Source organism: Lycium barbarum, chromosome 11, assembly GCF_019175385.1.
Source record: "Lycium barbarum isolate Lr01 chromosome 11, ASM1917538v2, whole genome shotgun sequence".
NCBI classification, from domain to species: Eukaryota; Viridiplantae; Streptophyta; class Magnoliopsida; order Solanales; family Solanaceae; genus Lycium; species Lycium barbarum.
In genome coordinates this window covers 2,473,215-2,496,212 of record NC_083347.1, presented here as the reverse complement: position 1 = coordinate 2,496,212, position 22,998 = coordinate 2,473,215, and the positions used below count along the sequence as shown (strand labels likewise).

Here is a 22,998-nt window from a genome sequence, read left to right as displayed (position 1 = left end):
ACAAGTTTCATAATTTTTTAAACTTTGTATCGGTACATAAATTGAAAAAGGAGTATCATTATTCTCATCTATTTTGGTCCTAAAGAAAGTGGAGAAGAATGAAGCAGCTACCCTCCCCCTTTATATGTCCATTTGGCCTGACAATTAAACATGAACAAGAAGTCGCCTCTATACTTCTATTTTTTTTTTTCAAGACATTTAAGATTTAAAACTGGAAGTACTTTAATTTTGTATTCCTTTTGCGTGCATTGCAGTGGTAGGATTTGATACGTTTCCAAAAAAATAATAATAAGTGAGTAGGATTTGATAAAGACATACGTTTTCAGTTGAAATGGAGATCTTCTTTTTAATTCTTTTTCTTTGTCATGAGTTGAATTGGAGAAAGTCTTGGTCGCCGTTTTATAAGAGCAATTCTTATGGATCGGCGATGCTGATTCCTCAAAATCACTTTTTAATTCTAGAAGGTGAAACTACTACTACGTGTATTTTGGAGAAAGCTCACAGAAATTCTTCCTTTCCTCAAAAATTATTTTCTTGTAAACTTCTCGTCTCTTAGATTTTACTCATATCTACAAAATTGAATTTTATTAAAGTATGTGACCAGTTTTTTAAACGTGTAAGCTGTTAGAGAGAACGTACTTTAATTACTTAATTATATTATGTCTAAACGTGCTCTCTCATTTATGAGTCTGTTTCTTTTTAGTGGGTCAAATACATGAACTTAGAACTTTGCCTATTTTGATTACATATTGAAATATGTGATTATCTCATCTGAAATTTAAACGAGACCACACTTTTAAAGTGCTAAATTAGATTATGTTTGAGCAACTTTTAACCTATCACGTCATGGTACTTTTGTATTTACCAGATCACCAACTAAAACTTATCATAAGATTTATCTATACCAAATAAGCAATACCGCAATGTAAATTGTTACGTTGTCACTACATAGAATTTAAACTCTCGAATCTAAGTACTTATTTAAATAACTAATTAATTAAGGCGTGTCAAACTCCTATTATTTATTTGTTTGTGATATTTCACTTTCAACAATTCATGAAACAAGAAATGAATAAAAAAACTTATGATTGCATCAACTACAAGAAAGACTTCATGATAGTAAGAATATGAGGCCTCAACACCCATCAACTGGGATCTGATTTTATTGTCGTTATACTTACTTCCATTTCATTTAGTTAGTAAAACTTTAACTCTTATACAACTTCTCTTCGTTTCTCTTCCACTTTCCTCCAATAAGCCAATTAGAAGAAGCCTTAAACCCACCCACCTATTCTCATTTACACATCAACCAAACTCTTTCACCAACACAAATTAGACAAGATTGTTGTACACATGACTACTGAGACCATATCTAACTTCTCAATTAGTGTAGAGCAATTAGCAGATCCTCAAAATTTTAGCATTCAACAACTATATCATGCACTCGAAACAAATCCAAATTCAGGCATATTGGGTGATTCAAACGATCTCTATCGTCGTCGTAAATCATTTGGTTCAAATAATAACTTCTCTTCTTCTTCTATCACCAAAAAAAGTTTTCACAAATTAACACTTGAAGCATTCAAAGACACTACTATTATCCTTCTTCTTTGTTGTGCCACGCTTTCTCTAGTGATCGGTATCAAGAGTAACGGTCTACAAGAAGGAATATTCGATGTTGCTATAATCTTCCTGCCAATTTTTTTTGTCGTTAATTTTAGTGTTACTTTCAGATTTTTCAAGGCTAGATGGATATCGAAGAAGATAATGTTACGTAAAAACAAGGTAATTCGTGTTCTTAGACACCAACAACTTCAACAAATTCCGACTTCTGAATTAGTTGTTGGCGATATTGTGTTCTTGGAATCAGGTGATGAGGTTCCTGCTGATGGAATTTTGATTCAGGGAAGCTCATTCAAGTTCGATGATGGTATAAGTAATTTACCACACGAACGGATACACCATGTTTTGTTTAATCGTATAAAGTTAGTGGAAGGCAACTGCATGTGTCTGGTGACTGCAGTTGGAGAAAACACCGAGAGAATCAAATTGATGAAACGAGTGACGCATTTCCAACATGATGGTCATGAGTCAAAACTTCATCGTTCAATTGATGAAATGAGCTCATTTTTGGATAAACTATGTTTGAGTTTATCTTTGATCTTTCTTGTAGTGCAAGTTTTTCGATGTTTGTTGTGGAACAAGTCATGGTGTTGTGATAAAGATCGTGATCCTAAGGGTGTGAAGAACACAGTGGAGGAACTAATGAACGAGGCCACGAAATACATGAGGAGGAAGAGAGGTAGCAATGGCACCAGTAAGGTTAATGGCTTGATGGCTACGCTTTGTATTTTGGTGTTTTCATTAAAAGATGTATTATCTTTAGGGATATTCATTATTCTTCTATATGCATCGAAGGATTTCAAAAAGAGCCATCAAATCATAGTTCATAAGCTTCCATCTTGTGCTAATGGAGCCCTTGTTACCACCCTGTGCCTCAGCAAAACACCTGAATTTGTTTTGAACTTTACGACATTGGCGGATCTATGGATTGGTTTTGAGAAAATCAAGAACATGTCTGCAGTCAGTGGTGGAGCTAAAGGTAAAATAAGGGTTCAATCGAATCCCCCTTCATTAGAAAAGTTAATTACTCTATGAAGTAGGGTAAAAATATACATACTCCCTCCATTTCAATTTATATGAACTTTTTCCAAGTACGAGGGTCAAACTTTATAACTTTGACCGTAAATTTTGACTTAGATTTTTTCAAGTTTGTAAAAATAAAATTATATATTTAGAAACTAGGAGTTCATAATAAGTGTCATAAGTCATGATAATTTATAATTCAAATAATTTAGGAAAAACATAAGAAAAATGTGGTCAAAGAACCGCCTCGTAAACTCTCCAAATAGTAATAGGTTCACATAAATTGAAACAGAGGGAGTATTACTTATATGTGTATATAAATTGTTGAATTCATGTTAAGGTTAAGTTCTAGCTAGGTATAATATTTAGAATTTTTGAATTTGCTTGTTAATTAAGATTTCTAGCTCCGCCGCTAATCGCAGATATTGCTGAGGAAGTCCTGAATACGTTGCGCGAAGGAATTTGCATGAACATAATTGGTGGTGGTATAGATGAGGATGCACTTCTTATTTGGGCTGAGAAAGTACTTGTTGGCAATATTGAAGATTTGCATGGAAGTTGTACCATCGTAAACCATGAAAATCGCAATCCTTGCAAAGGACTATGTGGGGTGCTATTAAAGAGAAACAAAGAAGATGGAGAATTTTTGCATGTGCATTGGAAAGGAGAACCAAAGCTAGTTTTATCTATGTGTTCGCATTATTTTGATATTAACGGTACCATGCAAACCCTAGATGAGGAAAAACGAGGGTTGTTCAATAGAAAAATCGCGACCGATGGAGTTCATGGATTTGGTTTTGCTTATAAACGAGTTATAAGACGAGAAGAAGACAGAGAAAATTACCCCGTTGATACTGAAGAATATGGTACTATTATCGCGGAAGATGGCTTGAGTTTTTTAGGGATCGTGGTAATAAAGAATCCATATTCAACTGAGTTGAGGCGAACTATTGAAGTGTGTCGAAAATCCGGAATTGAGATCAAGTTAATGGTGGAGGATGATTTGAATACTGCAAGATTAATGGCTCTTAATTCTGGTATTTTAAGAGTTGAAGAAGATTTACAAGGATCCATAATTGAAGCTACTGAATTTAGAAGATGCCCAAAAGAAGCCCAAATTAGTATGTGTCACAAAATTAAAGTAATGGCCAATAGTTATCCAGCCGATAAACTCCTTTTGGTACGTTGCTTGAGAAAGTGGGGTGGACACGTGGCAGCAACGGGTACGTCTATTAGAGATTTGCCATCTCTAAAAGAAGCTGATGTTGGGATTTTCGTTGGTGAAAACTGCGCCGATTTGGCTAAAGATGATGCTGATATTACTGTCGTTGACTCAAATCTTGGTAAGATCCCAACCATTCTAATCTTTGGCAGGTATGTATATATACGCTATACCAATTAGTTGAGATTAAATTTTCATCATGTTAGTATATATATTCACCAATAACTTTAAGACGGATGTTACTTTTTGGAATCTTTTCTCTAGCTAGTACAGAATTTTTTATACCCGTAGAAAGTACAGTGAATCCTATCTTTTCTGCCTCAATTTACATAATGACATTTTCTTTTTAGTCTGCTTAAAAAATAGTAATATCTTTATATATTTAGTAATAATTTAATGTTAAATCTTTCGTATTATCTATTATTAATAAGATGATTTATAGTCACACATATATCTATAACTTATTTTAGACTACAAGTTTCACAAGTCATTTTTATTACGTCGGCATGAGATGAATTTAATTGGAGAAAATAACATCCGACTCCAACTTGTTTTCAACTGAGAGGTAGTTTTTGTTATTGTAGGTACATATGCACAAATCTTGAGAAGTTCATACTGTTGCAATTGGTACTCAACATTTCTGCCTTCACTTCAAACTTTGTTCTCTTAATTTACAACCCCACAAGTGATCAAGATCAACAATTGACAACAATTCATTTGTTGTGGATAAATCTAATCATAGAAAATTTTGGTGCCTTGTTTTTGGCAATCATAACATCAGCCATAAAGCCTCATGAGTCGGAAGTTGATCAAATCATGTTGAATTATTCGAAGCCGGCGACTAATTATGGCACGGGTGAACCTATTGTAATCGAGAACATGTTAAGGAATATAGCTGTTCAATCTATGTTACAAGCTACACTTGTACTGATGCTTGCCATGAAGGGGAAATCAATTTTTCGCGTCGATGAGGCATCGTTGAGTACCATGATCTTCAATATTTATGTGCTATGCCAAGTTTTTTTATTGATCATCAGTGCCATTGAGATCACAAAGACAAGAATTTCAAAAGAGAATATCATCAGAAGGAGAAAATGGTTGTTTATGGCTAGTTGTGTAATTATAGGGATCATGTTTGCTTTACAAGTTATATTAGTCCAGATTATGTCAAAAATTGATCATTGGAAAAAATTAGGAATTAAACAGTGGTCCTTTTGTATAGGAACTGCAGCTCTATCTTTGCCTATACACTACGCTGCAAAAATGATTTCTAGTGCCATGCAAAGTTTCTTAATTTTATTTAAGAATGTATTTATGTGTTTACTAGTAAAAATTATGTATAGAAATTTGTAAGTACTTACTAGCCAATATTCTTGATATTTTTTTTCCTGTACTTATGCTAGAACGAAAAGAGAGTTCGATATTAAATTGATGATATTTGGTTAAAACTTAAAGTATATTTGAACTAAGGGTGTCAACCGGTTCCAACCGGAACCGGACCGGGAACCGGTTAGGAAACCGGCCGGTTCCGGTTCCAAAACCGGAACCGCCTAACCGGTTCCGGTTTAACCGGTTCCGGTTTACCGGTTTTAAAGTCCAAACCGGAACCGGTCCGGTTTGGATTGCTTAAAATTTTTTATTTTTTTTGTTTTTTGTATTATATATATATTATAGTATTTATTTGTATATTGTAGGTATATTTACATATGTTATACAACTTTATAATTAAAGTTTAAATATTTACTGACTAACAGCCTAACAGCATGTCAGCAATACAGAATAGTGCTTTTCGTACACATATATATGTATAACTTACATATACTTATATATATGTACGTATAACTTAATATATATATACTATATGTACTTATATATATGTACTATATACTCTATATACTTATATATATGTATAACTTAATATATATACTATAATATACTTATATATATGTATAACTTAATATATATACTATATATACTTACTATATACTATATATAGGTATAGCTTAATATATATATATAGGTATAACTTAATATATATACTATATATACTTATATATACTTAATATATATACTATATATATTTATATAATATATATACTTATATACTATATATACTTATATATGTGTATAACTTAATATATATAGTATATATACTATATATACTTATATATATGTACTATATACTATATATACTTACTTATATACTATATACACTTACTTATATATACTATATATACTTACTTATATACTATATATACTATATATACTTGTATATATGTACTATATACTATATATACTTACTTATATACTATATACACTTACTTATATATATAAGTATATATATGTGTATAACTTAATATATATAGTATATATACTTATATATATGTACTATATACTATATATACTTACTTATATACTATATATACTATATATACTTATATACTATATATACTTATATATGTGTATAACTTAATATATATAGTATATATACTATATATACTTATATATATGTACTATATACTATATATACTTACTTATATACTATATATACTATATATACTTATATACTTACTTGTATATATGTACTATATACTATATATACTTACTTATATACTATATATACTATATATACTTATATACTATATATACTTATATATGTGTATAGCTTAATATATATAGTATATATACTATATATACTTATATATATGTACTATATACTATATATACTTGTATATATGTACTATATACTATATATACTTACTTGTATATATGTACTATATACTATATATACTTACTTGTATATATGTACTATATACTATATATACTTACTTATATACTATATATACTATATATACTTATATACTATATATACTATTTTTTCTATATATACTTATATATGTTTAAGTATACTATATAACTTAATATACTTATAAGTATATTCTTAGTATATTTTAGGTATATTCCTAACTTAATAAAAGTAAAAATATGAACACAAGTAAATAGAAGAAAGCTCAATGAGCCATATATTTTATTCATTCTTGGATAACATTTATTTGCAAGTTGTATTTTTTTTTAACTTGCAAATAATACATGAGTTGTACAAAAATAGTAGAATAATAAAATCACCAATTTTGAACCATTTCGTTAATTTCCCCCACATCATATTCGGTCATGGAAATATCTTCAAAGTCTTCCATTTGGTCCGGTCCACTAGCTATCAAATCTTCAATTTCTTCCTCTTCGCCTTCCTCCGCTTCTGAGTTTTGGTTGCGTCGCTCCGATCTAATCCAATCTCGAATGCACACTAGTACTTGCAAGCTAAAGCCGGATAATGAATGTCTATGGTCTCCAATTTGTTGTCTTCCTTGGCTAAATGCGCTCTCCGAAGCCACGATTGATACTTGAACCGTAAGGATATCTCGAGCCATTCTTGAAAGTACCGGATAGCTTGCCTTGTACTTCTTCCACCATGCTAAGACGTCCAAGTCATCCTTGATATCCACATTTGGCTGCATCAAATAAAAGTTATATTCATCAAAGTTTGCAGTAGAAGAAAAAGTTGGTTGTGAATGTAAAACTTTTAAACCCGACAAGCCCTTTTTGCTACTCTGAGAAGTAGTAGGGCGTGGAGCAACGGGTGTAGCACGTTCTTCCAAACTAGAATAATGAGTAAAAACTTTTCTAAACTCATCATCAATAGCGAGATCGGCTTCAGCTAAAGATGGTTGAACTCCCTCTTCAATTTCTAAAAATGTATAAATTTGACTAACCAAATTTTTAGTATAAGACACTTTTAAACAAGGATTTAAAAGGGAACCCAATATAAATAAAGTTGGGATGGGAAAAAAATACTTCTTAAATTTGATTATCATTTCAAAAATAGCCACTTGATAATCGGGTTTGTATTTATACTCTTGTAAAACTCTAGCTATTTCCGCTAAGTAGGCTAAAATTCCGGTTACCGTGGGATAGAATTGTCTAGAAAAAGCAAGAGTTGCATTATAAAAAATTTCTAAGAGTTCAATACATTCTTTAACATCTTCCAATGCCTAAAAGTTAACCAATCCTCACTATCAATATTATATTTGTTGTGAACTTGTTGTATGGGAATCCTATACTCATATGCTTGTTGTAGCATAATGTAAGTGTAGTTCCACCTAGTCTCAATTTCTACTTGAATTTTCCTAGGTCTAAGGTTATTTTCCACACAAACATTCTTAAAATCTCTAATTCTTCCCCTATTAGCATTACAAAAAAGAAACGCAACAGCATTTCTAACTTTTTGAACAGAATCATCAAAATGCATAAGATCATCTTTAACAATTAAATTTAAAATGTGACAACTACATCTTACATGAAAAATATTTCTTAGAGGAGGGTTTATTTCTCTTTTTAAAAGACCAATTGCCTTTGTATTATTAGAAGCATTATCTAAAGCAATACAAAGTGTTTTTCTATAAATGTTAAAATATCTCATTATAGTAGACATTGAATCGGCTAAAATTTTTCCATCGTGACGACCTTTTCCTTCATCGTATAAAAAAGCTATAATTCTTTTTTGCATAACCAGTTGCCATCAACCGAGTGACATGTAATAGCAAAAAAATCTAAATGGTTAATATTAAGACCCAAATCAGCGGTAAGACAAACATTATAATTTAAAGAATTAAATACATGGCGCAAATAAAATCTATATTTTTTTAAACAAATCTATAACATCGGCTCTACAAGTACTTCTAGGAATACCCTCAAATAACGGGTTATAACAACGTTGAATGTAAGTAACAAATCCCAAACCCGAGGGAAAGGAAAATGGTAAACAATCATAAGCTACCATTTTAGCTATTTCTACGCGTTCTTTTTTCTTGTCATACTTAAAATTTCTACCGGTTCGTGGGTCTATCGTCATTTGAATCCCCCCCAGATTTGAACCCGTTTGCTCTTCCCAAATATCCATATGTTTGGTTCTCATATGACCATTTAGTGTACCCGTTCCACCATCCTTACCAGTTCCTTGCTTAAAACTAAATACTTGTCCACATAGGGTACACGTAGCTGTTTGGTTTTCCCTATTCTTAATCATAAATTTCCAAACTTTAGCTGTTGCCTTACGAGTTCTAGGCGGTTTATCTTGTGTATGTGATTGTTCAGGACATGTATCTCCTATGGGATTTTCGGGGGGTTGTGTTTCATCATCATCATCTAAGTCTTCATTAAAAGTGTCGGTAAAATGTTGTTGCATTGCCTCATGACCTAAAAGTGGATTATTTCCACCAACATCAATACCTAAATTAGGTGTTTCTTCTACAAATGTTTCCTCATTAAGCGCACCCCTAACAGTACGACTACTACTACCGACACCACGTCTAAATCTCTTTGACATTATTAAATAGAATTAATTTAAATCACAAGAAAATAAATTACAACAAATTAAATTGCGTAAATTAAATTGCGTAAATTAAATTGCGAAAAATAAATTGCGAAAAATAAATTGCTAGAATTAAATTGCGAAAAATAAAGATAGAGTTGGAACGAAGGTACCAAATTACCGGATTAATTTCCAACAAAGTGAAGGCGGCTAGAATTGCAAATCCACCAAAGCTACTTCGGATTGTTGCAAAATCACCAACTCCACCAACAATATTATAATTGCAAAATTAATAATTGAAAGTTGAAAATATAATAAGACTTTGTGGCTAATTATTGCAAAGTAACTATAATTGAGAGAAAGATGAAGAAGAGTGAATTGATGTGAATTAAAATGAAAATGAAGAAGGGTTTATATAGGGGTGGGGATGGGTTAAAGTGTTAAAAAAAAAAAATTGGGGGCCAAAAATTAAAAATCTGACCGTTTGGCAACGACCATTTTTGCAAATGGACCGTTGCCAACGGTCCATTTAAGGCCCAACGGCTCTTTCAGTTTTTTTTTTTTTTTTTTTTTTTTTTTTTAATTTTCACCGGTTAAACCGGTCCGGTTTCGATTTCCAGAATATTGGAACCAGACCGGTAAACCATTACACGGTTAACCGGTTAACCGATTCTACCGGTTCCGGTTTAACCGGTCCGGTTACCGGTTAAAACCGGTAATGGCAAACCGGTTGCCAGGCTTAATTTGAACTACCAAAAGGTCGCAATCATCCCAATTTTGGCTCATCAAGTAATCAAAAGGTGAATCTTTGAACAGCCTAAAGGGTTGCAATCATAGGAAATGGCATATCGAACAATAAATTAGGAAATATACATGTGTCCCGTGCTCATTTCCATGTAAGTTTCTCCATTGACTTTGGAAATGTTGGGATATATATAGTATCCACCTTTTAGTTTGACCTGATGGTTAGTGCAGCGCAACTACTACTACATTTGACATTTAAGAACACTATCCGAAGATTTTGACTCGGGATTTACATTCAAATTTAAGTAAAGAATGCAATAAACTCATGCATTTATTGTTTCTTTGCAATATCATGGTTGTCCTCGCTTTCAGCCATAACAAAATTGTTGGAATCATCCTCGCGTTCAGCCATAACAAAATTGTTGGAATGGTCATCCTCATCTCTCCTCTCCATAAAAGAGATGTCGTGATTGTTTCGATCTGAACCTCCATTACTTTTCCGCTTCCTAGTCATTATTTTGGGAACGAGGCGTGTAACCTCATTAGTTTCCATTTCTACATCATCACTGATCCGTTCAAATCGAACAGCACTGACCTTTCTGGCATTCCTTGCTAATATCTGCACCAAATTTTGATGAGATCAGCTGCCAACTAAATATCTACTTATTGTCAAATTCTTCAGTCGGCTAAGTTCATGGAAAACGACAGCAGCTTCAATTTAAGAAGATAGTTGAAGCTTTCAGTGTCGGTCCATTCATGGTGATTCAAATCAAGCCACACAGGGTTTAAGTGCACAGCAATAATATTCACCAACCACAAGGAAAAGTAGTGGGAGGGAGGGGGTCAGAAACCTGAATAAGAAAAAAGTTGACTTAAGGAAAAGCAAAACTAAAAATTTATTTTGAAATTCGGTCAACCTCAGGGCTTTGAATTAGTGGTTAGAGCGCATCGCGTGATGCGCATGGCATATGTTCCGAACGTTGCCGCAGACAAACACCATGTATTTAAGTGGAGAAGGTAGGGTGAGGGTGGGGGTGGGGGGCAATTAGCCACAGAGTTTTGAACCGCGCGCCACTGCCCCTCCGGGTTTTCTCGGTTATCAGGAGAAAGAAAAAAGCAAGAAAAAAATTCTATACAAGAAGCAGTTACTATTTTTTTCCTGAAAGAAACATTTGAAAGCAATTCAGTATAAGCTTTTCCTATTCATTTCACTAAGCTAAAGCTCAATCGGTTACCGTATATCAGACGAGAAGATATGACATCTATGCACACACATTACGATAAAAAGCAGCTGGTGATGTCAGGTAACAAAGCAGTTTCCCTAGTTAAAAAAAATAAAAATTTAACTATAAAAGCAGTAACACCTTGGTTATTTTCAACTAAACCAGAAACCTGAGGATTCACCCAAAAAAAAAAAAAAAATCTAAAGTAAGGCACATTACCCTCTGTCGGCAGGAATTTTTATTTCCTTTTCTGAAAAAGGGAGTTCTGTTAAAATGTTACTGATCGAACCTTGAAATCTAATCCAAGTTGTATGGCTGGAGTACTCATTCGTAGCACATTTACTAGCTCCAATTAAATAACTACCACATATAAGAGCTCGTATGTAGTGGTGGAATACACAAAAATTTCTGAGCATACCTCAAGCTTAAAAATTTGGTTCTTCTCATTTTGGTCTGCTCGATCAGATTCTGTGCCATTGTAATTGTTGTTCTCGTCTTCATTTCCCCTTTCCAGTATAACCCTAATCGTCTCACCCGTCCTTGGAATATATCAAAATGCTTCACAGACAAAACCAGAGACTGTCTCATACTGATGGTCCTGATACGGATTAAAGGAAAGACGTCAATTAGTCGGACAATTCTAGAATGATTAGCAGAAAATTTAACTCTTCGAAGAATAGTACACCTCTGGCATTTTAATATTGAGATCTTCAGAGAGCTGGTCAATCGAGGTGTTTGCATCAACATCGTATATTCCCTCAGCCCGCATGACAATATAGCCAGTTTTTTTCTGGATTTCCTCCTGTCACACAACAAGAATAGATATATAAACAGATATTCTTCCCCATTTCTAGAATACATAGGTCACCTATCATAACAACACCTAAATATCATTGCTAGTACAGTATCGGGGTTACAATTCATTTACTCTTCAAAAATATTTACTATTTGGAAAGAGGGACTCAGAAGTCTTACTTTTGAATCATTTTCGTCAAAGATTTCATCAACAATTTCCTCGACCACATCTTCAAGGGTTACAATCTGTTTCATAGGAGAGATAAAGAAAGATAATGTGAAGAAGACATTATTTTGGACAATTAAATAATAGATACACAGTGGATAAGAAATTTTGATAGAATTAACAAAGCGCTACAACCAAGGAACAGAAAAGATAAGAGAGAATACTTACTCCAATGGTTCCTCCATATTCATTAAGAACAACAGCCATGTGTACTTTTCTGATCCGGAACTCTCTAAGAAGGTTCCACACGGACATAGAATCTGCATTTTTATAAGATTATTGTTTGCCTCCTTGGGTAATATATTGTGTACAAAGAAAACAAGAGCACAATGTATGCAATTTAATTTATAAGCATGAAGTATTTTTAAATTACCGGGAACAAAGTACGCAAGTTTATGTATAATAAATTTTTTTACCTACCTAAATCCAGAGAAGTGTCAATTTGGATTAAGTGGCTCCACCACTAAGATGAACCGAGTATTTTGACAATAGATATATATGTGAAACACTACTAAAATTTCAACAAAATATTGTCTACTTAACCACTCTAAAAACCTTAAGGTTCAACTACATTTTCAAAGTTGGAACTTTTTTTTTTTTTCTTTTTCGGAACGGGAGAATAATTAAAATTAGAACATACTCAGTTCATGTTAAAAGATGGCTTCTTTAACAGAGTAGTTGAAACAGGAACAACAAAGGCTGCTTCTATTCCACTTGTATATTAATCAACCATTTTCATAATAGGAGATGAAGAAAACTGGAAATGACAGAAAGAAAAAACTGGTACACTACTAAGGGAAGAAAACACACTATAATCTTTAAGAAATTATTTTCTTAAAATTTGGCCAAAGAAATTGTCAAATATCACTCAAGCCCGTGAATCTAGATAATTTTGAACAAGGGAGACAAGCAAAATTTTTTTTTTTTGGCTTAATACGCAGATGGACCCTTAAATTTGACATGTTTTGTAAGATAGGCATATAAACTTATAAGGTGACTAGATAGACACTTAAACTTACTCAAAGTGTATTTTTCAAGTTTTTCAGTTGTTTTGAAAAACAAAAACTATATTTTTCAAACACTCACAATTTTCATGACCAAACAAGCCCTAAATATATCACAAAATATTTTTTTTAAAATGCAAAAATAAGGCAAACGCATAGACATGAGACTATAAATGTGCACTTAAACCAATAAATACTCGCTAATCGCAATTTTGCAGCTTTCAATTAACTCGATTTTTTTTTTTACACTTGAATAATTAAAAAACAATAACTTTAACCAATAAAAATCCTTAAAAAAAGAAATTTCAAATTAAGAAATTTCTTTTTTTTAAGGATTTTCTTCTCAGCTTTACAATTTTCTTAATTTGAAATTTCTTTTACACTTGAAATACTGAACTTAAAAATTTCTTAATTTGAAATTTCTTTTTTTAAGAATTTTTATTGGTTAAAGTTATTATTTTTTAATTATTCAAGTGTAAAAAAAAATCCGAGTTAATTGAAAGCTGCAAAATTGCGATTAGCGAGTATTTATTGGTTTAAGTGCACATTTATAGTCTCATGTATATGCGTTTGCCTTATTTTTGCATTTTAAAAAAAATATTTTGTGATATATTTAGGGCTTGTTTGGCCATGAAAATTGTGAGTGTTTGAAAAATATAGTTTTTGTTTTCAAAACAACTGAAAAACTTGAAAAATACACTTTGAGTAAGTTTAAGTGTCTATCTGGTCACCTTATAAGTTTATATGTCTATCTTACAAAACATGCCAAGTTTAAGGGTCCATCAAGTATTAAGCCTTTTTTTTTTCTTCAGATTTTTGAAGAGTCCAAAAGGAGAATAATACTACACACATAAATAACACACTGACAAAAATTACAGTCTTGACAAGTGTAAAAGTAAATGGAGATACAAGAATGGCAAAAAACTGAATAAATAAACAAGAAAAAAAGAGGAGATTCAACATACCCTTATAGGGAAAAAAAAGAACTTTCTTTGTTTAGAAACTGAACAGTCAAGAGTAAATCAGACATATATGCTTTCATCACTATTTGAAGAATGTTTCACAGAAACAACACCTTTTTTAACACTGTTGCAAGTTGCAACTGCTTGCTTTCATCACTTCAAATACACTGGGCTATAGTGCGGACTGATTCAAAAAAGAAAAATCTCAGTTTTTATTTTTTATTTTTTACGGGAAATAGAAAATCACTTTTGTGATAAGTATGGTTTTGAAATCCAGCTAGCAGTTACCAACCCAAATTTTTTTCCTAGATTTACGACGGTTGAGGACAGCTAAAAATCACGTAACTTTACTGAATTACCCCCACTACCATAATGAACTTTTTTTCTTTTTTCTTTTTTCTTTTTTCTTTTTGGGGAAAGATAATTATCCATTAGACAACTTTCGGAGATTCCAATGTTCAGGAAGAGTAAAAAAGCATATGCATTGTCTTTTGTCCCACCCCATGGTTTGGTCTCTTCCTTGGATCATTTTGATTTTGGCTTAACACATAGTTAACCCTTTAAACTCGCCAGAATACTTTATATAGATATTCGGACTTTTAATAAAGTGTTTCAATTATATATTTTTAATTTAAATTGTAGACTTATTTTATATATTTTTTCATTCGTCTATTAGATAGTTAAGTTATTTACATAAAAATCTTCTTTAATTATACGCATCAATCTCAAGGAAAAAATGTATGGGTTTACAGTAGATAATATATTTTATGTGGTTAACTTAATCACCTAATAGACGAATGAAAACACTCACAGTGTCACACTGAAAGTGTCTAATTGAAACACTTTATCAGAAGTTAAAGTGTTTAATTAGAACATGACTTAGTTCGAGCGCCTAAATAAAATATCTTGATTAGTTTAAGGGTTACCTATCTATTAAGCCTTTTGATTTTATTTGGTTCAACTTATACAATATCATCTTCTATTTCAACAGTTCTCTCTATCTTTGTGCGCGTGTTATGTAGAGGCTTAATATTATAATTTTAAAAATAAGACACGTTAATAACGATAATTTGATGACATAAAAGTTACCTAAAGATTTACCAATAAAATATGATCAATTGTCTAATGTGTTCAAATATTTAACATTCTAGAAGATAGAATGTGCAGCATAAAGATAAATATTATCGTTCTATAAACTTGGTTGGATTCCGTTCTAACTAGAGATTCTTGTGGATCCAATGGCAGGAGGGCTTTAAGGAGGCCAAAAATATAGGTTGTTGAAATCTTCTTCTCTTACAGAAATACAAATTAAAGTAGTGGGTATTAGTAGCTTAGTGCACCGAGTATCCTTTAAAAACGGATTTGGAAAGTGGAGCATTTTCTTGTGCCAACTGCAAATAACAATAACAATAACGATAACATAACCCGATATAATCCCACAATGAGATTTAGGAAGGGTAGAGTGTACGCAAACTTTATTTCTACCTCATAGAGATAAGAAGTTGTTTTCGAATTGACCTGGCTCGGGTAAAGCATATCAAAGCAGTTTGAAAAAGAAAATAAGGAAATGAAAGCAGTAACAACAATGAATAAATGTGATATGGAAAGCAATACATAACATTCAAAAAAAGGAACAGTTACAACAACGAAATATATAATGCGATAACCGAAACACGTGTGGTAACAAAAAACAAAGAACAAGAAACTACGAGAATATTGCAAATACTACTGGTAAGAAAGGAGGTACAAATAGAATTACAAGCCTATCCAGCAAAAAACGAGAGAACATACTACTATCAACTGTTGGAAATAATAATTCAAAATTGTTGGAAACCAAAACTAGTTAGGATTTATAGTCAAATTATTATAGGAATAGGTTTTTCTGTGTTGAGTTAAAGTAGGTTTCATACTATCATAAATAGGGGTGTCCCAAGCTATTTTCATAATAAGAGAAAATAAGAGAGAATACGAGATATTGTAGAGATTCATAAAGTCTATCTATAAAATAATTTTCCTACACCAACCAACCTTCTACCTAATCCGCGATTTCCAAACCCTCTTATCTAAGGTCATGTCCTCGGTAAGTTCAACATATGTCATGTCTTGTCAATCACCTCCCCAAATACTTTTCGGTCTACCTCTACTTCTCCTTATATTCATCATTGCCAGCCTCTCACACCTTCTTAATGGGGCATTTATATTTATCCTCTTCACAAGACCAGACCATCTCAACCTCACTTTTCTCATCGTTGTGCCAACTGCCAATGGACACTTTTGCAGAAGTAGAAAGACTCATTTGGTACGAGGGATAAGGATAAATAGTCACGAAATTATATTTGAGATGAGTTTATCTCACGTTTGGTTGGGATAAAATCACGATATAACTAATCCCGGTGTTAGTTATTCCGGAATTGTAGTGTTATTTTATTCCTATAAAAAGGCGAAATAACTAATCCCAAGATAAGTTATCCTGAAATAACTTGTTTTCAACCAAACGACCTGAAGTGTACAAATAGAACAGCCCCACACAGCCACAGGCATATGCCCAATTTGCAATTGTTGGCAAATGAGCCCAATTATGGATAATGTGATGTTCACACTTCCAGCCCTTTGTGGGCACAACTGGCCAACGGGGGACTAGTAGGGTCTCATATTTAGGGGTGGACATGGTACGATATGATTCGGTATTTAAAATTTCAGTACGATAATTTTGATTTTTGATTTCTAAAAATACTATATCATTACCGTACCAAATTAATTCGGTATGGTTTGGTATTTTAAAGTTCGGTTTCGGTATTTTACGGTACGGTAAATCGGTACCATAGTTTATCCGACTTCGACTTACATATACTCATATCGTGGAGAATTATGACTTCCGCTACTTAAGAAACGTCTCAATTATTATGTACTAAACACCTTACACATGTAAAAATTTCAAAGGAAAATACAAGCAAGCAATCCCCTTCGTAAATCAATTACACAAAAAATACATTTAAATCAAGATGGAGTAGTCAAAGTTCCAACGTTTAAACAATTAGTTTTCTAATAATACTAGTTTATATATTTGTTAGTATTATAATACTAATATATACGAATTGTATATGTAATTATATAGTTCGGTATTTCGGTATTTTCTTTATGAATACCGAATACCGTACCGAATATCAAACTTTTTAAAAATGCATACCATATACCGTACCAAATACCATAATACCGAAACAACGATATAAAAAATTTCTATTTTGATATGGTAATCGATATTTACCATACCATGCCCACCCCTACTCATATCCGAGTCCATTCATGTGGTTATTGGTACAATTGGCAAAAGGATCCTCTTCAATTCTGTCGTAATCTAGTGTTCAAATTAACTTGCGCACATTTCAACTATTTCTATGAGGTACTTGTTACTTTCTATCAGTATAAATATTGGATAACTCTGTTTATCAAGGCTTGGATAGATGAAACGAAATTATCTAGTTTTTTTGCGTTCGTTATGATTTGAACGTGAAATCTTATGATTCACAACCATTTCATTGACCACTCGGCCGCATACTTGAATGCTTGACTTGCATTAGTTGCATTTGAAAGTGTCATTTTTACCATTTTTGTCAACTTCGAAACTTCCCTCCTAAACTTTTTAGATTTTTATATTTTTACTTCTTCTATTCACGAATCTCAAAACTCTTTTTATTCCTTCCATATATTGTAATTGACTTATGTGTTTCAACAATTTTTTTTTTTTTTTTTTTTTTTTTTTTTTATGTGTTTCAACAATTACAATATCTGCTGTAACAGGAAAATGTATGCTTTTACCAACAAATGAAAAAAGAAAAAAATGATTTAGCAGAATGCATAGTCCTTACTGAGCACCTTAATAGCACTTCTCTTAGTTACAGTTAATTAAAAATAATAATAAATTTATAGTTCCATAGTGAGAAATACCAATTTTCTCAATTTTTTATAGGATTTTTTTTTTTTGATTTTTTATAGGATTATTTGCACCGTATGACCTTTTTTTAGGCCACTCATGAAAGCCTGTTCCTCTTGGCCTAGTGAGATAAATTTTGCTTTTAAAAGTAGTATAGTTAAATAAATGTTTCTTTCACAAACAAATTTTACCACAAGACTTATAGGAGCAAAATTTAAATATTGGCAACAAAATAGGACACTTGCTTTAGTTAATCTAGTTTAAGAAATTAGTCATACTTCATTTTTTGGGCGGATTGTCCTTCAAAGGCATTGGTTTTGTCCCTCAAATTGTTGGTCTTTAATTTTTGGCTTTCACCTAAAAATTCATGGGTTCCGCGTTCGAACTCCCGCTCAATAAAAAATTTTAAAAAAATTCGCAAGGCAGAGTTTTCGATTCAAACTCTACCTTAAGGGACAAAAGTTTACCTTAAGGCAAACCTCTGCCTCAAGCCTATTTTGCTACAAACCTCTTCCTTGCAATTTTTTTTTTATGAAGCCGGAATTCGAATCTAGAACCTCGGAGTATTAGACGAAAGACAAAAATTAAAGACAAGCAATTTGAGCGACAAGAATTAAAGACCACCCCTGTATAAGGTCAATCGTTCAAATTGCCCGTCATACTTTCAGGCTCTGGCCCACTTACCATCACTAAGTGGGCCAAGATCAGGATTGTGGGCTTTATCCATTTTGTTTCGTTCATTTGCACTTTTGATCCTATCTGGTATTCAATTTTAGTCCTTCAAAGTAGAACTTATGTCTAGCAGGTTATAAGTACTTAAAAGGCGCAGGCGTAAGTTATTAATATTATGATGCTTAAGTATGCCCCTTCAGGCATAAGTTCGATTTTGAAAGACAAAGATTAATGACCACATCATTTGAACCACACCATTTGAAGGGAAAAACTTAAAGATCGGTACAACATCAAAAGTGCAAATGACCAGCCCATTTGAAGCGCAAGAATTAAAGACCAACCCATTTGAAGGTCAAACCATGCAATTACTTCAAGCTCATTTCATTCTTGGTGATTTGTACAAAGAGATTGATTTAAGTTCGTCGTTTAATCCTCATTTAAATACCCAAATTTGAACCACTGATTTTTATTTGACTTAGAACTATGATCGATCATTGAACAATAAATTAAATTTTTAATTTAGTGTAAATATCATGTGCGGATAAATAGTTATCTTTCACTTCTTGTGTAAAGAGTTCGTGGACTAGGTTAGTTGAAACTTGAAATAACCATGTATATAATATGGTTTGTCTTCACACTTCACACAGCTTGCTCATGACCTTAACATGCATATTTTAGAATTAGTTGTCCATCCTTGTCATTTTGTAATTTTTTTTAAAGTTTTGAGGTCAACACACATAAGCACATGCATGTGGCAAGAAATTTCCACGCTTCCTACTTGTGAACCTGCAAGAATAAAAGATGAATATATTAATTAATAGGCTTAATACATAGAGAACTCCTCAAATTTGCCAGCTAATTTTATTTAGATACTTGAATTAAGACTTGTCCAATTGAGTACTTGAACACATGATAATTATTTTTATTAGACACTTTCGATTTAAATTTTGAAAAAACTTTTACGCGAGTTATCAAACATCTATTAGGTAGATAAGTTAACCACTTAAAATTATATATATATATATATTTATATATTTTTATTTTTATTATTTTTTTTAACTATACACAACAGCGTCAATGGGAACAGACCTGATCAGGTTTTATAGCTTACTAAAGCTAATGTGTATGTATTACGCCTATTTAGTATGCATGCATTTTGTGGTATCAATTTGGTATGTATATATATATATATATATATTTATTTATTTTAACTATACACAACAGCGTCAATGGGAACAAACCTGATCAGGTTTTATAGCTTACTAAAGCTAATGTGTATGTATTACGCCCATTTAGTATGCATGCATTTTGTGGTATCAATATGGTATGTTCATGTTTTATAGCTTGTTGAAGCTAATGCGTATGCATCACTATTAAGACTAATTAATATACATGCATTTTGTGGTATCAATATATTATATATGTGTATATATATCATCATGATGTGAGGTCTCAGGAGTCGTGATCAATACGTTACTTCAATTTTAATTTCTTTTTTGATTTTCCGTGTCCGACACTCATATTGGAACCCAGTTATATCTGATTCGCGCCGCATAGAGCCCATTTTGCTGGAAGCAGGATTTTTTCATACCAAGGGCTCAAACCCAAGACTTCTGATTAAGGGAGGAACAACCCCATCTAGTGCACCACCTCCTTTTGTGGTTACTTCAACTAAGTAAACTGATAACTGATTAATCAACAAGCAGGGGCAGATCTATTAAGGAGGGAGTGCCATGCCACCCGCACATCTCGATCAAAATCTCGTATATATATACAAATTATTATCAATAGACAAAGTGGCACTTGTAATACAAACGGCTGTTTTGGTGCCACTGGCACAGGCATGCATGATCCCCCAGCGCTTGGGTTCGAATCTGGCGGGCCTAATTTCGGTCTCATTTTTCCTTGTTTCTTTTTTCTTCCTATTTTGCTTCTTCTTTTCTTTCTTTCTTTTTCTTTATTTGCTGCTAACTCTTTTTTCCTTATGAGCTCTCTCTTATGAGTTACTCCTACTATTGACTTATTATATTTTATTAATTCTTAGTTCTGTTTTATAGTCCATACTTCTTCTATCCCAATTTATGTGATATTTTTCACTTCTCGAAATTTAAATTTCTAAATTTTTCGAAATAAAATTTACATATTTGAAAATTAGGTAAAACATACTATAAGTCACAATAATTAATAATTTTTAAAATATTAAAAAGGCATATGAAAAAATTACGATAAAAACACAACTCGTTTGACTCTTGAAATCTTAACATAATCTACAATGAGTTCTAGTTTTAGTTGTCTATCCTTGAGTCAGACAATAGCTCAAGACTATGAAAATTCGTCGAGGACAATTATAATAAATAATACATTTTTGTTGATATAGTAATACTATTAAAGTTATATGCTTTGTTCAAAGTCATTTTAATTATTAATTATTTTGTTTAGTGGATTTGTTTATCTAAATCGAAGAGACGAATAACCCGAAGCGTAGCTAAAACAAATTCAAGTCGAAACCTAAAATAATGAGGCAGTCAGTTTGTCTGTATAACCCGAAAAGATGAATACCCGAGCGAAGTTCAAAATAGTTCAAGTCGTTCTCTAAAATAGTATAGCACTCGGAATCTCAAAATTCTGGATCCACCTCTGTCAACAATTACCGTAGAGTTTTAGCTTACACTGAATCAACAAGTACGTTACTACTACATAATTTCTATAGTTACACTTTATTGACCAGATTCTCAAACTCCATTAAGAAAACAAGAAAAGAAAATCAAAAGTTAAGACACGTATAAGACAAAAAAATTAACGCATGTCTACTGGTGGTGCATCTACGTGGACCCTGTATTTCTTTTGTAACTTAATCCCAGAATGTCAACTTTAAAACTGCTTGTTATTACATGTAGTTTCCTGTAGTTTCCAATATATATATATATATATATATATATAGTTTCCTGGAAATTATCAATGGAACTGAAAATTGGAAGTGTATCAGAAATTGAAGGGACATAAATTCCATCTTTTTTGGCCCTACATCTTTGGAAAAATCTTATTGAATATCTAAAGTCTAGAATTCCCAAGGCCAAGGACCACCATATTCTAATTTAGTCAAAATTTTTGTATATTATACTATATAGAAGAGCCGGTTGGCTCAACTTTTCCGTCCTCCGTTCCAACTTTTTAAAAACAAATTATAGGCCCCATATATATTAAACAATAACTAATATTTTTAAAAAATGTGGGCCCCATATTAAACACTAACCCGTATTAAAAAAAAAAAGAGAAGAAAAAAAAGTTGAACCCACCACCTCCAAACTCATGCAAAAAAAAAAAAGTGGACCCCGTATTAACAAAATTAAGCAATATTCGGTTGGCTCAACTTTTTCGTTGTCCGTTCCAATTTTTAAAAAAAATTGTGGGCCCCATATATATTAAACAACAACTAATATTAAAATAAATAAATGTGGGCCCCATATTAAACACCAACCAGTATTAAAAAAAAAAAAAAAAAAAAGTTGAACCCACCACCTCCAAACTCACGGGGAAAAAAAAGTGGACCCCATATTAACAAAATCAAGCAATATTCAAAAAAAAAAAAAGTGAATCCCATATTAAGAAAACAAACAATGTTAAAAACAAAGTGCATCTTATATTAAAAAATCAAACAATTAAATCAATAATGATGGATTCATTGCCACATCCCACATGCGTATCAACCCATTACAGGGAGCAAATGAAATTATTGTACAACAACGTACTTAAAATACTTATATATTAAAATAAGATAGAATTTAATAACTTTTTCATTTTTTCCTTACTCTAATAAATGTGAAAAGAGATTAATGTCATAAAAGAAAAAATAATATTAAATGGAGATCAAATAATTAATAAGGTAAATTAGTGAGATTATAATTCTAATTGACGTTTCCTTAAAAAACCGTGTAAAAAATAATTTGACAAGTAAAATGAGTTAAACAAAAAATATTTACTAAAAATTAAAAAATAGAAGTTCTTCATTTAAATAGAAAATCAAATTTCTACTTTGTTTCATTTTAAACATGTAAAATTAATATAATAATTTGAATTAGAATTATTCAAATCAAAATTTGATAAAAAAATTATATATATTACTTTACTATTACTACTATATAGAAGAGCCGGTTTATAGAGGCAAGATCGTCGTCTCTGTTCGCTCCTACATTTTTATTTAAGGA

General features: G+C 31.9%; 3 protein-coding genes across 5 annotated transcripts in view; 1 reads left to right on the top strand and 2 right to left on the bottom strand.

The window, feature by feature from the left end:
- The window catches only part of LOC132617116 (zinc finger CCCH domain-containing protein 18-like), a 31,666-nt gene extending 17,279 nt beyond the window's left edge, over window positions 1-14,387 (bottom strand). The window contains exon 1 of one of the 2 annotated variants that reach the window (XM_060332024.1): window positions 14,304-14,387. The gene's annotated coding sequence lies outside the window, so the exon portion shown is untranslated. Of the gene's footprint in view, window positions 1-14,193; window positions 14,219-14,303 lie in introns of those variants that run through there. The other variant, XM_060332028.1, reaches the window with a different exon arrangement.
- On the top strand, window positions 1,229-4,668 carry LOC132617951 (calcium-transporting ATPase 12, plasma membrane-type-like). The gene is made up of 3 exons (XM_060333016.1): window positions 1,229-2,602; window positions 3,069-3,989; window positions 4,453-4,668. Exons 1-3 carry the CDS (start codon window positions 1,354-1,356, stop codon window positions 4,536-4,538), a joined length of 2,256 nt encoding a protein of 751 aa, XP_060188999.1. The 5' UTR covers window positions 1,229-1,353; the 3' UTR covers window positions 4,539-4,668.
- LOC132617115 (putative DUF21 domain-containing protein At3g13070, chloroplastic) overlaps window positions 10,176-22,998 on the bottom strand; it is a 56,198-nt gene continuing 43,375 nt past the window's right edge. The window contains exons 10-14 of one of the 2 annotated variants that reach the window (XR_009573600.1): window positions 12,393-12,484; window positions 12,179-12,244; window positions 11,889-12,005; window positions 11,622-11,801; window positions 10,176-10,599 (exon numbers count right to left, since the gene is read on the bottom strand). Coding sequence is in view for 1 of the 2 variants with exons in the window: in XM_060332022.1 (XP_060188005.1) it covers window positions 11,754-11,801; window positions 11,889-12,005; window positions 12,179-12,244; window positions 12,393-12,484 (323 nt within the window). In the remaining variant the exon portion in view is untranslated. Of the gene's footprint in view, window positions 10,600-11,395; window positions 11,802-11,888; window positions 12,006-12,178; window positions 12,245-12,392; window positions 12,485-22,998 lie in introns of those variants that run through there. The other variant, XM_060332022.1, reaches the window with a different exon arrangement.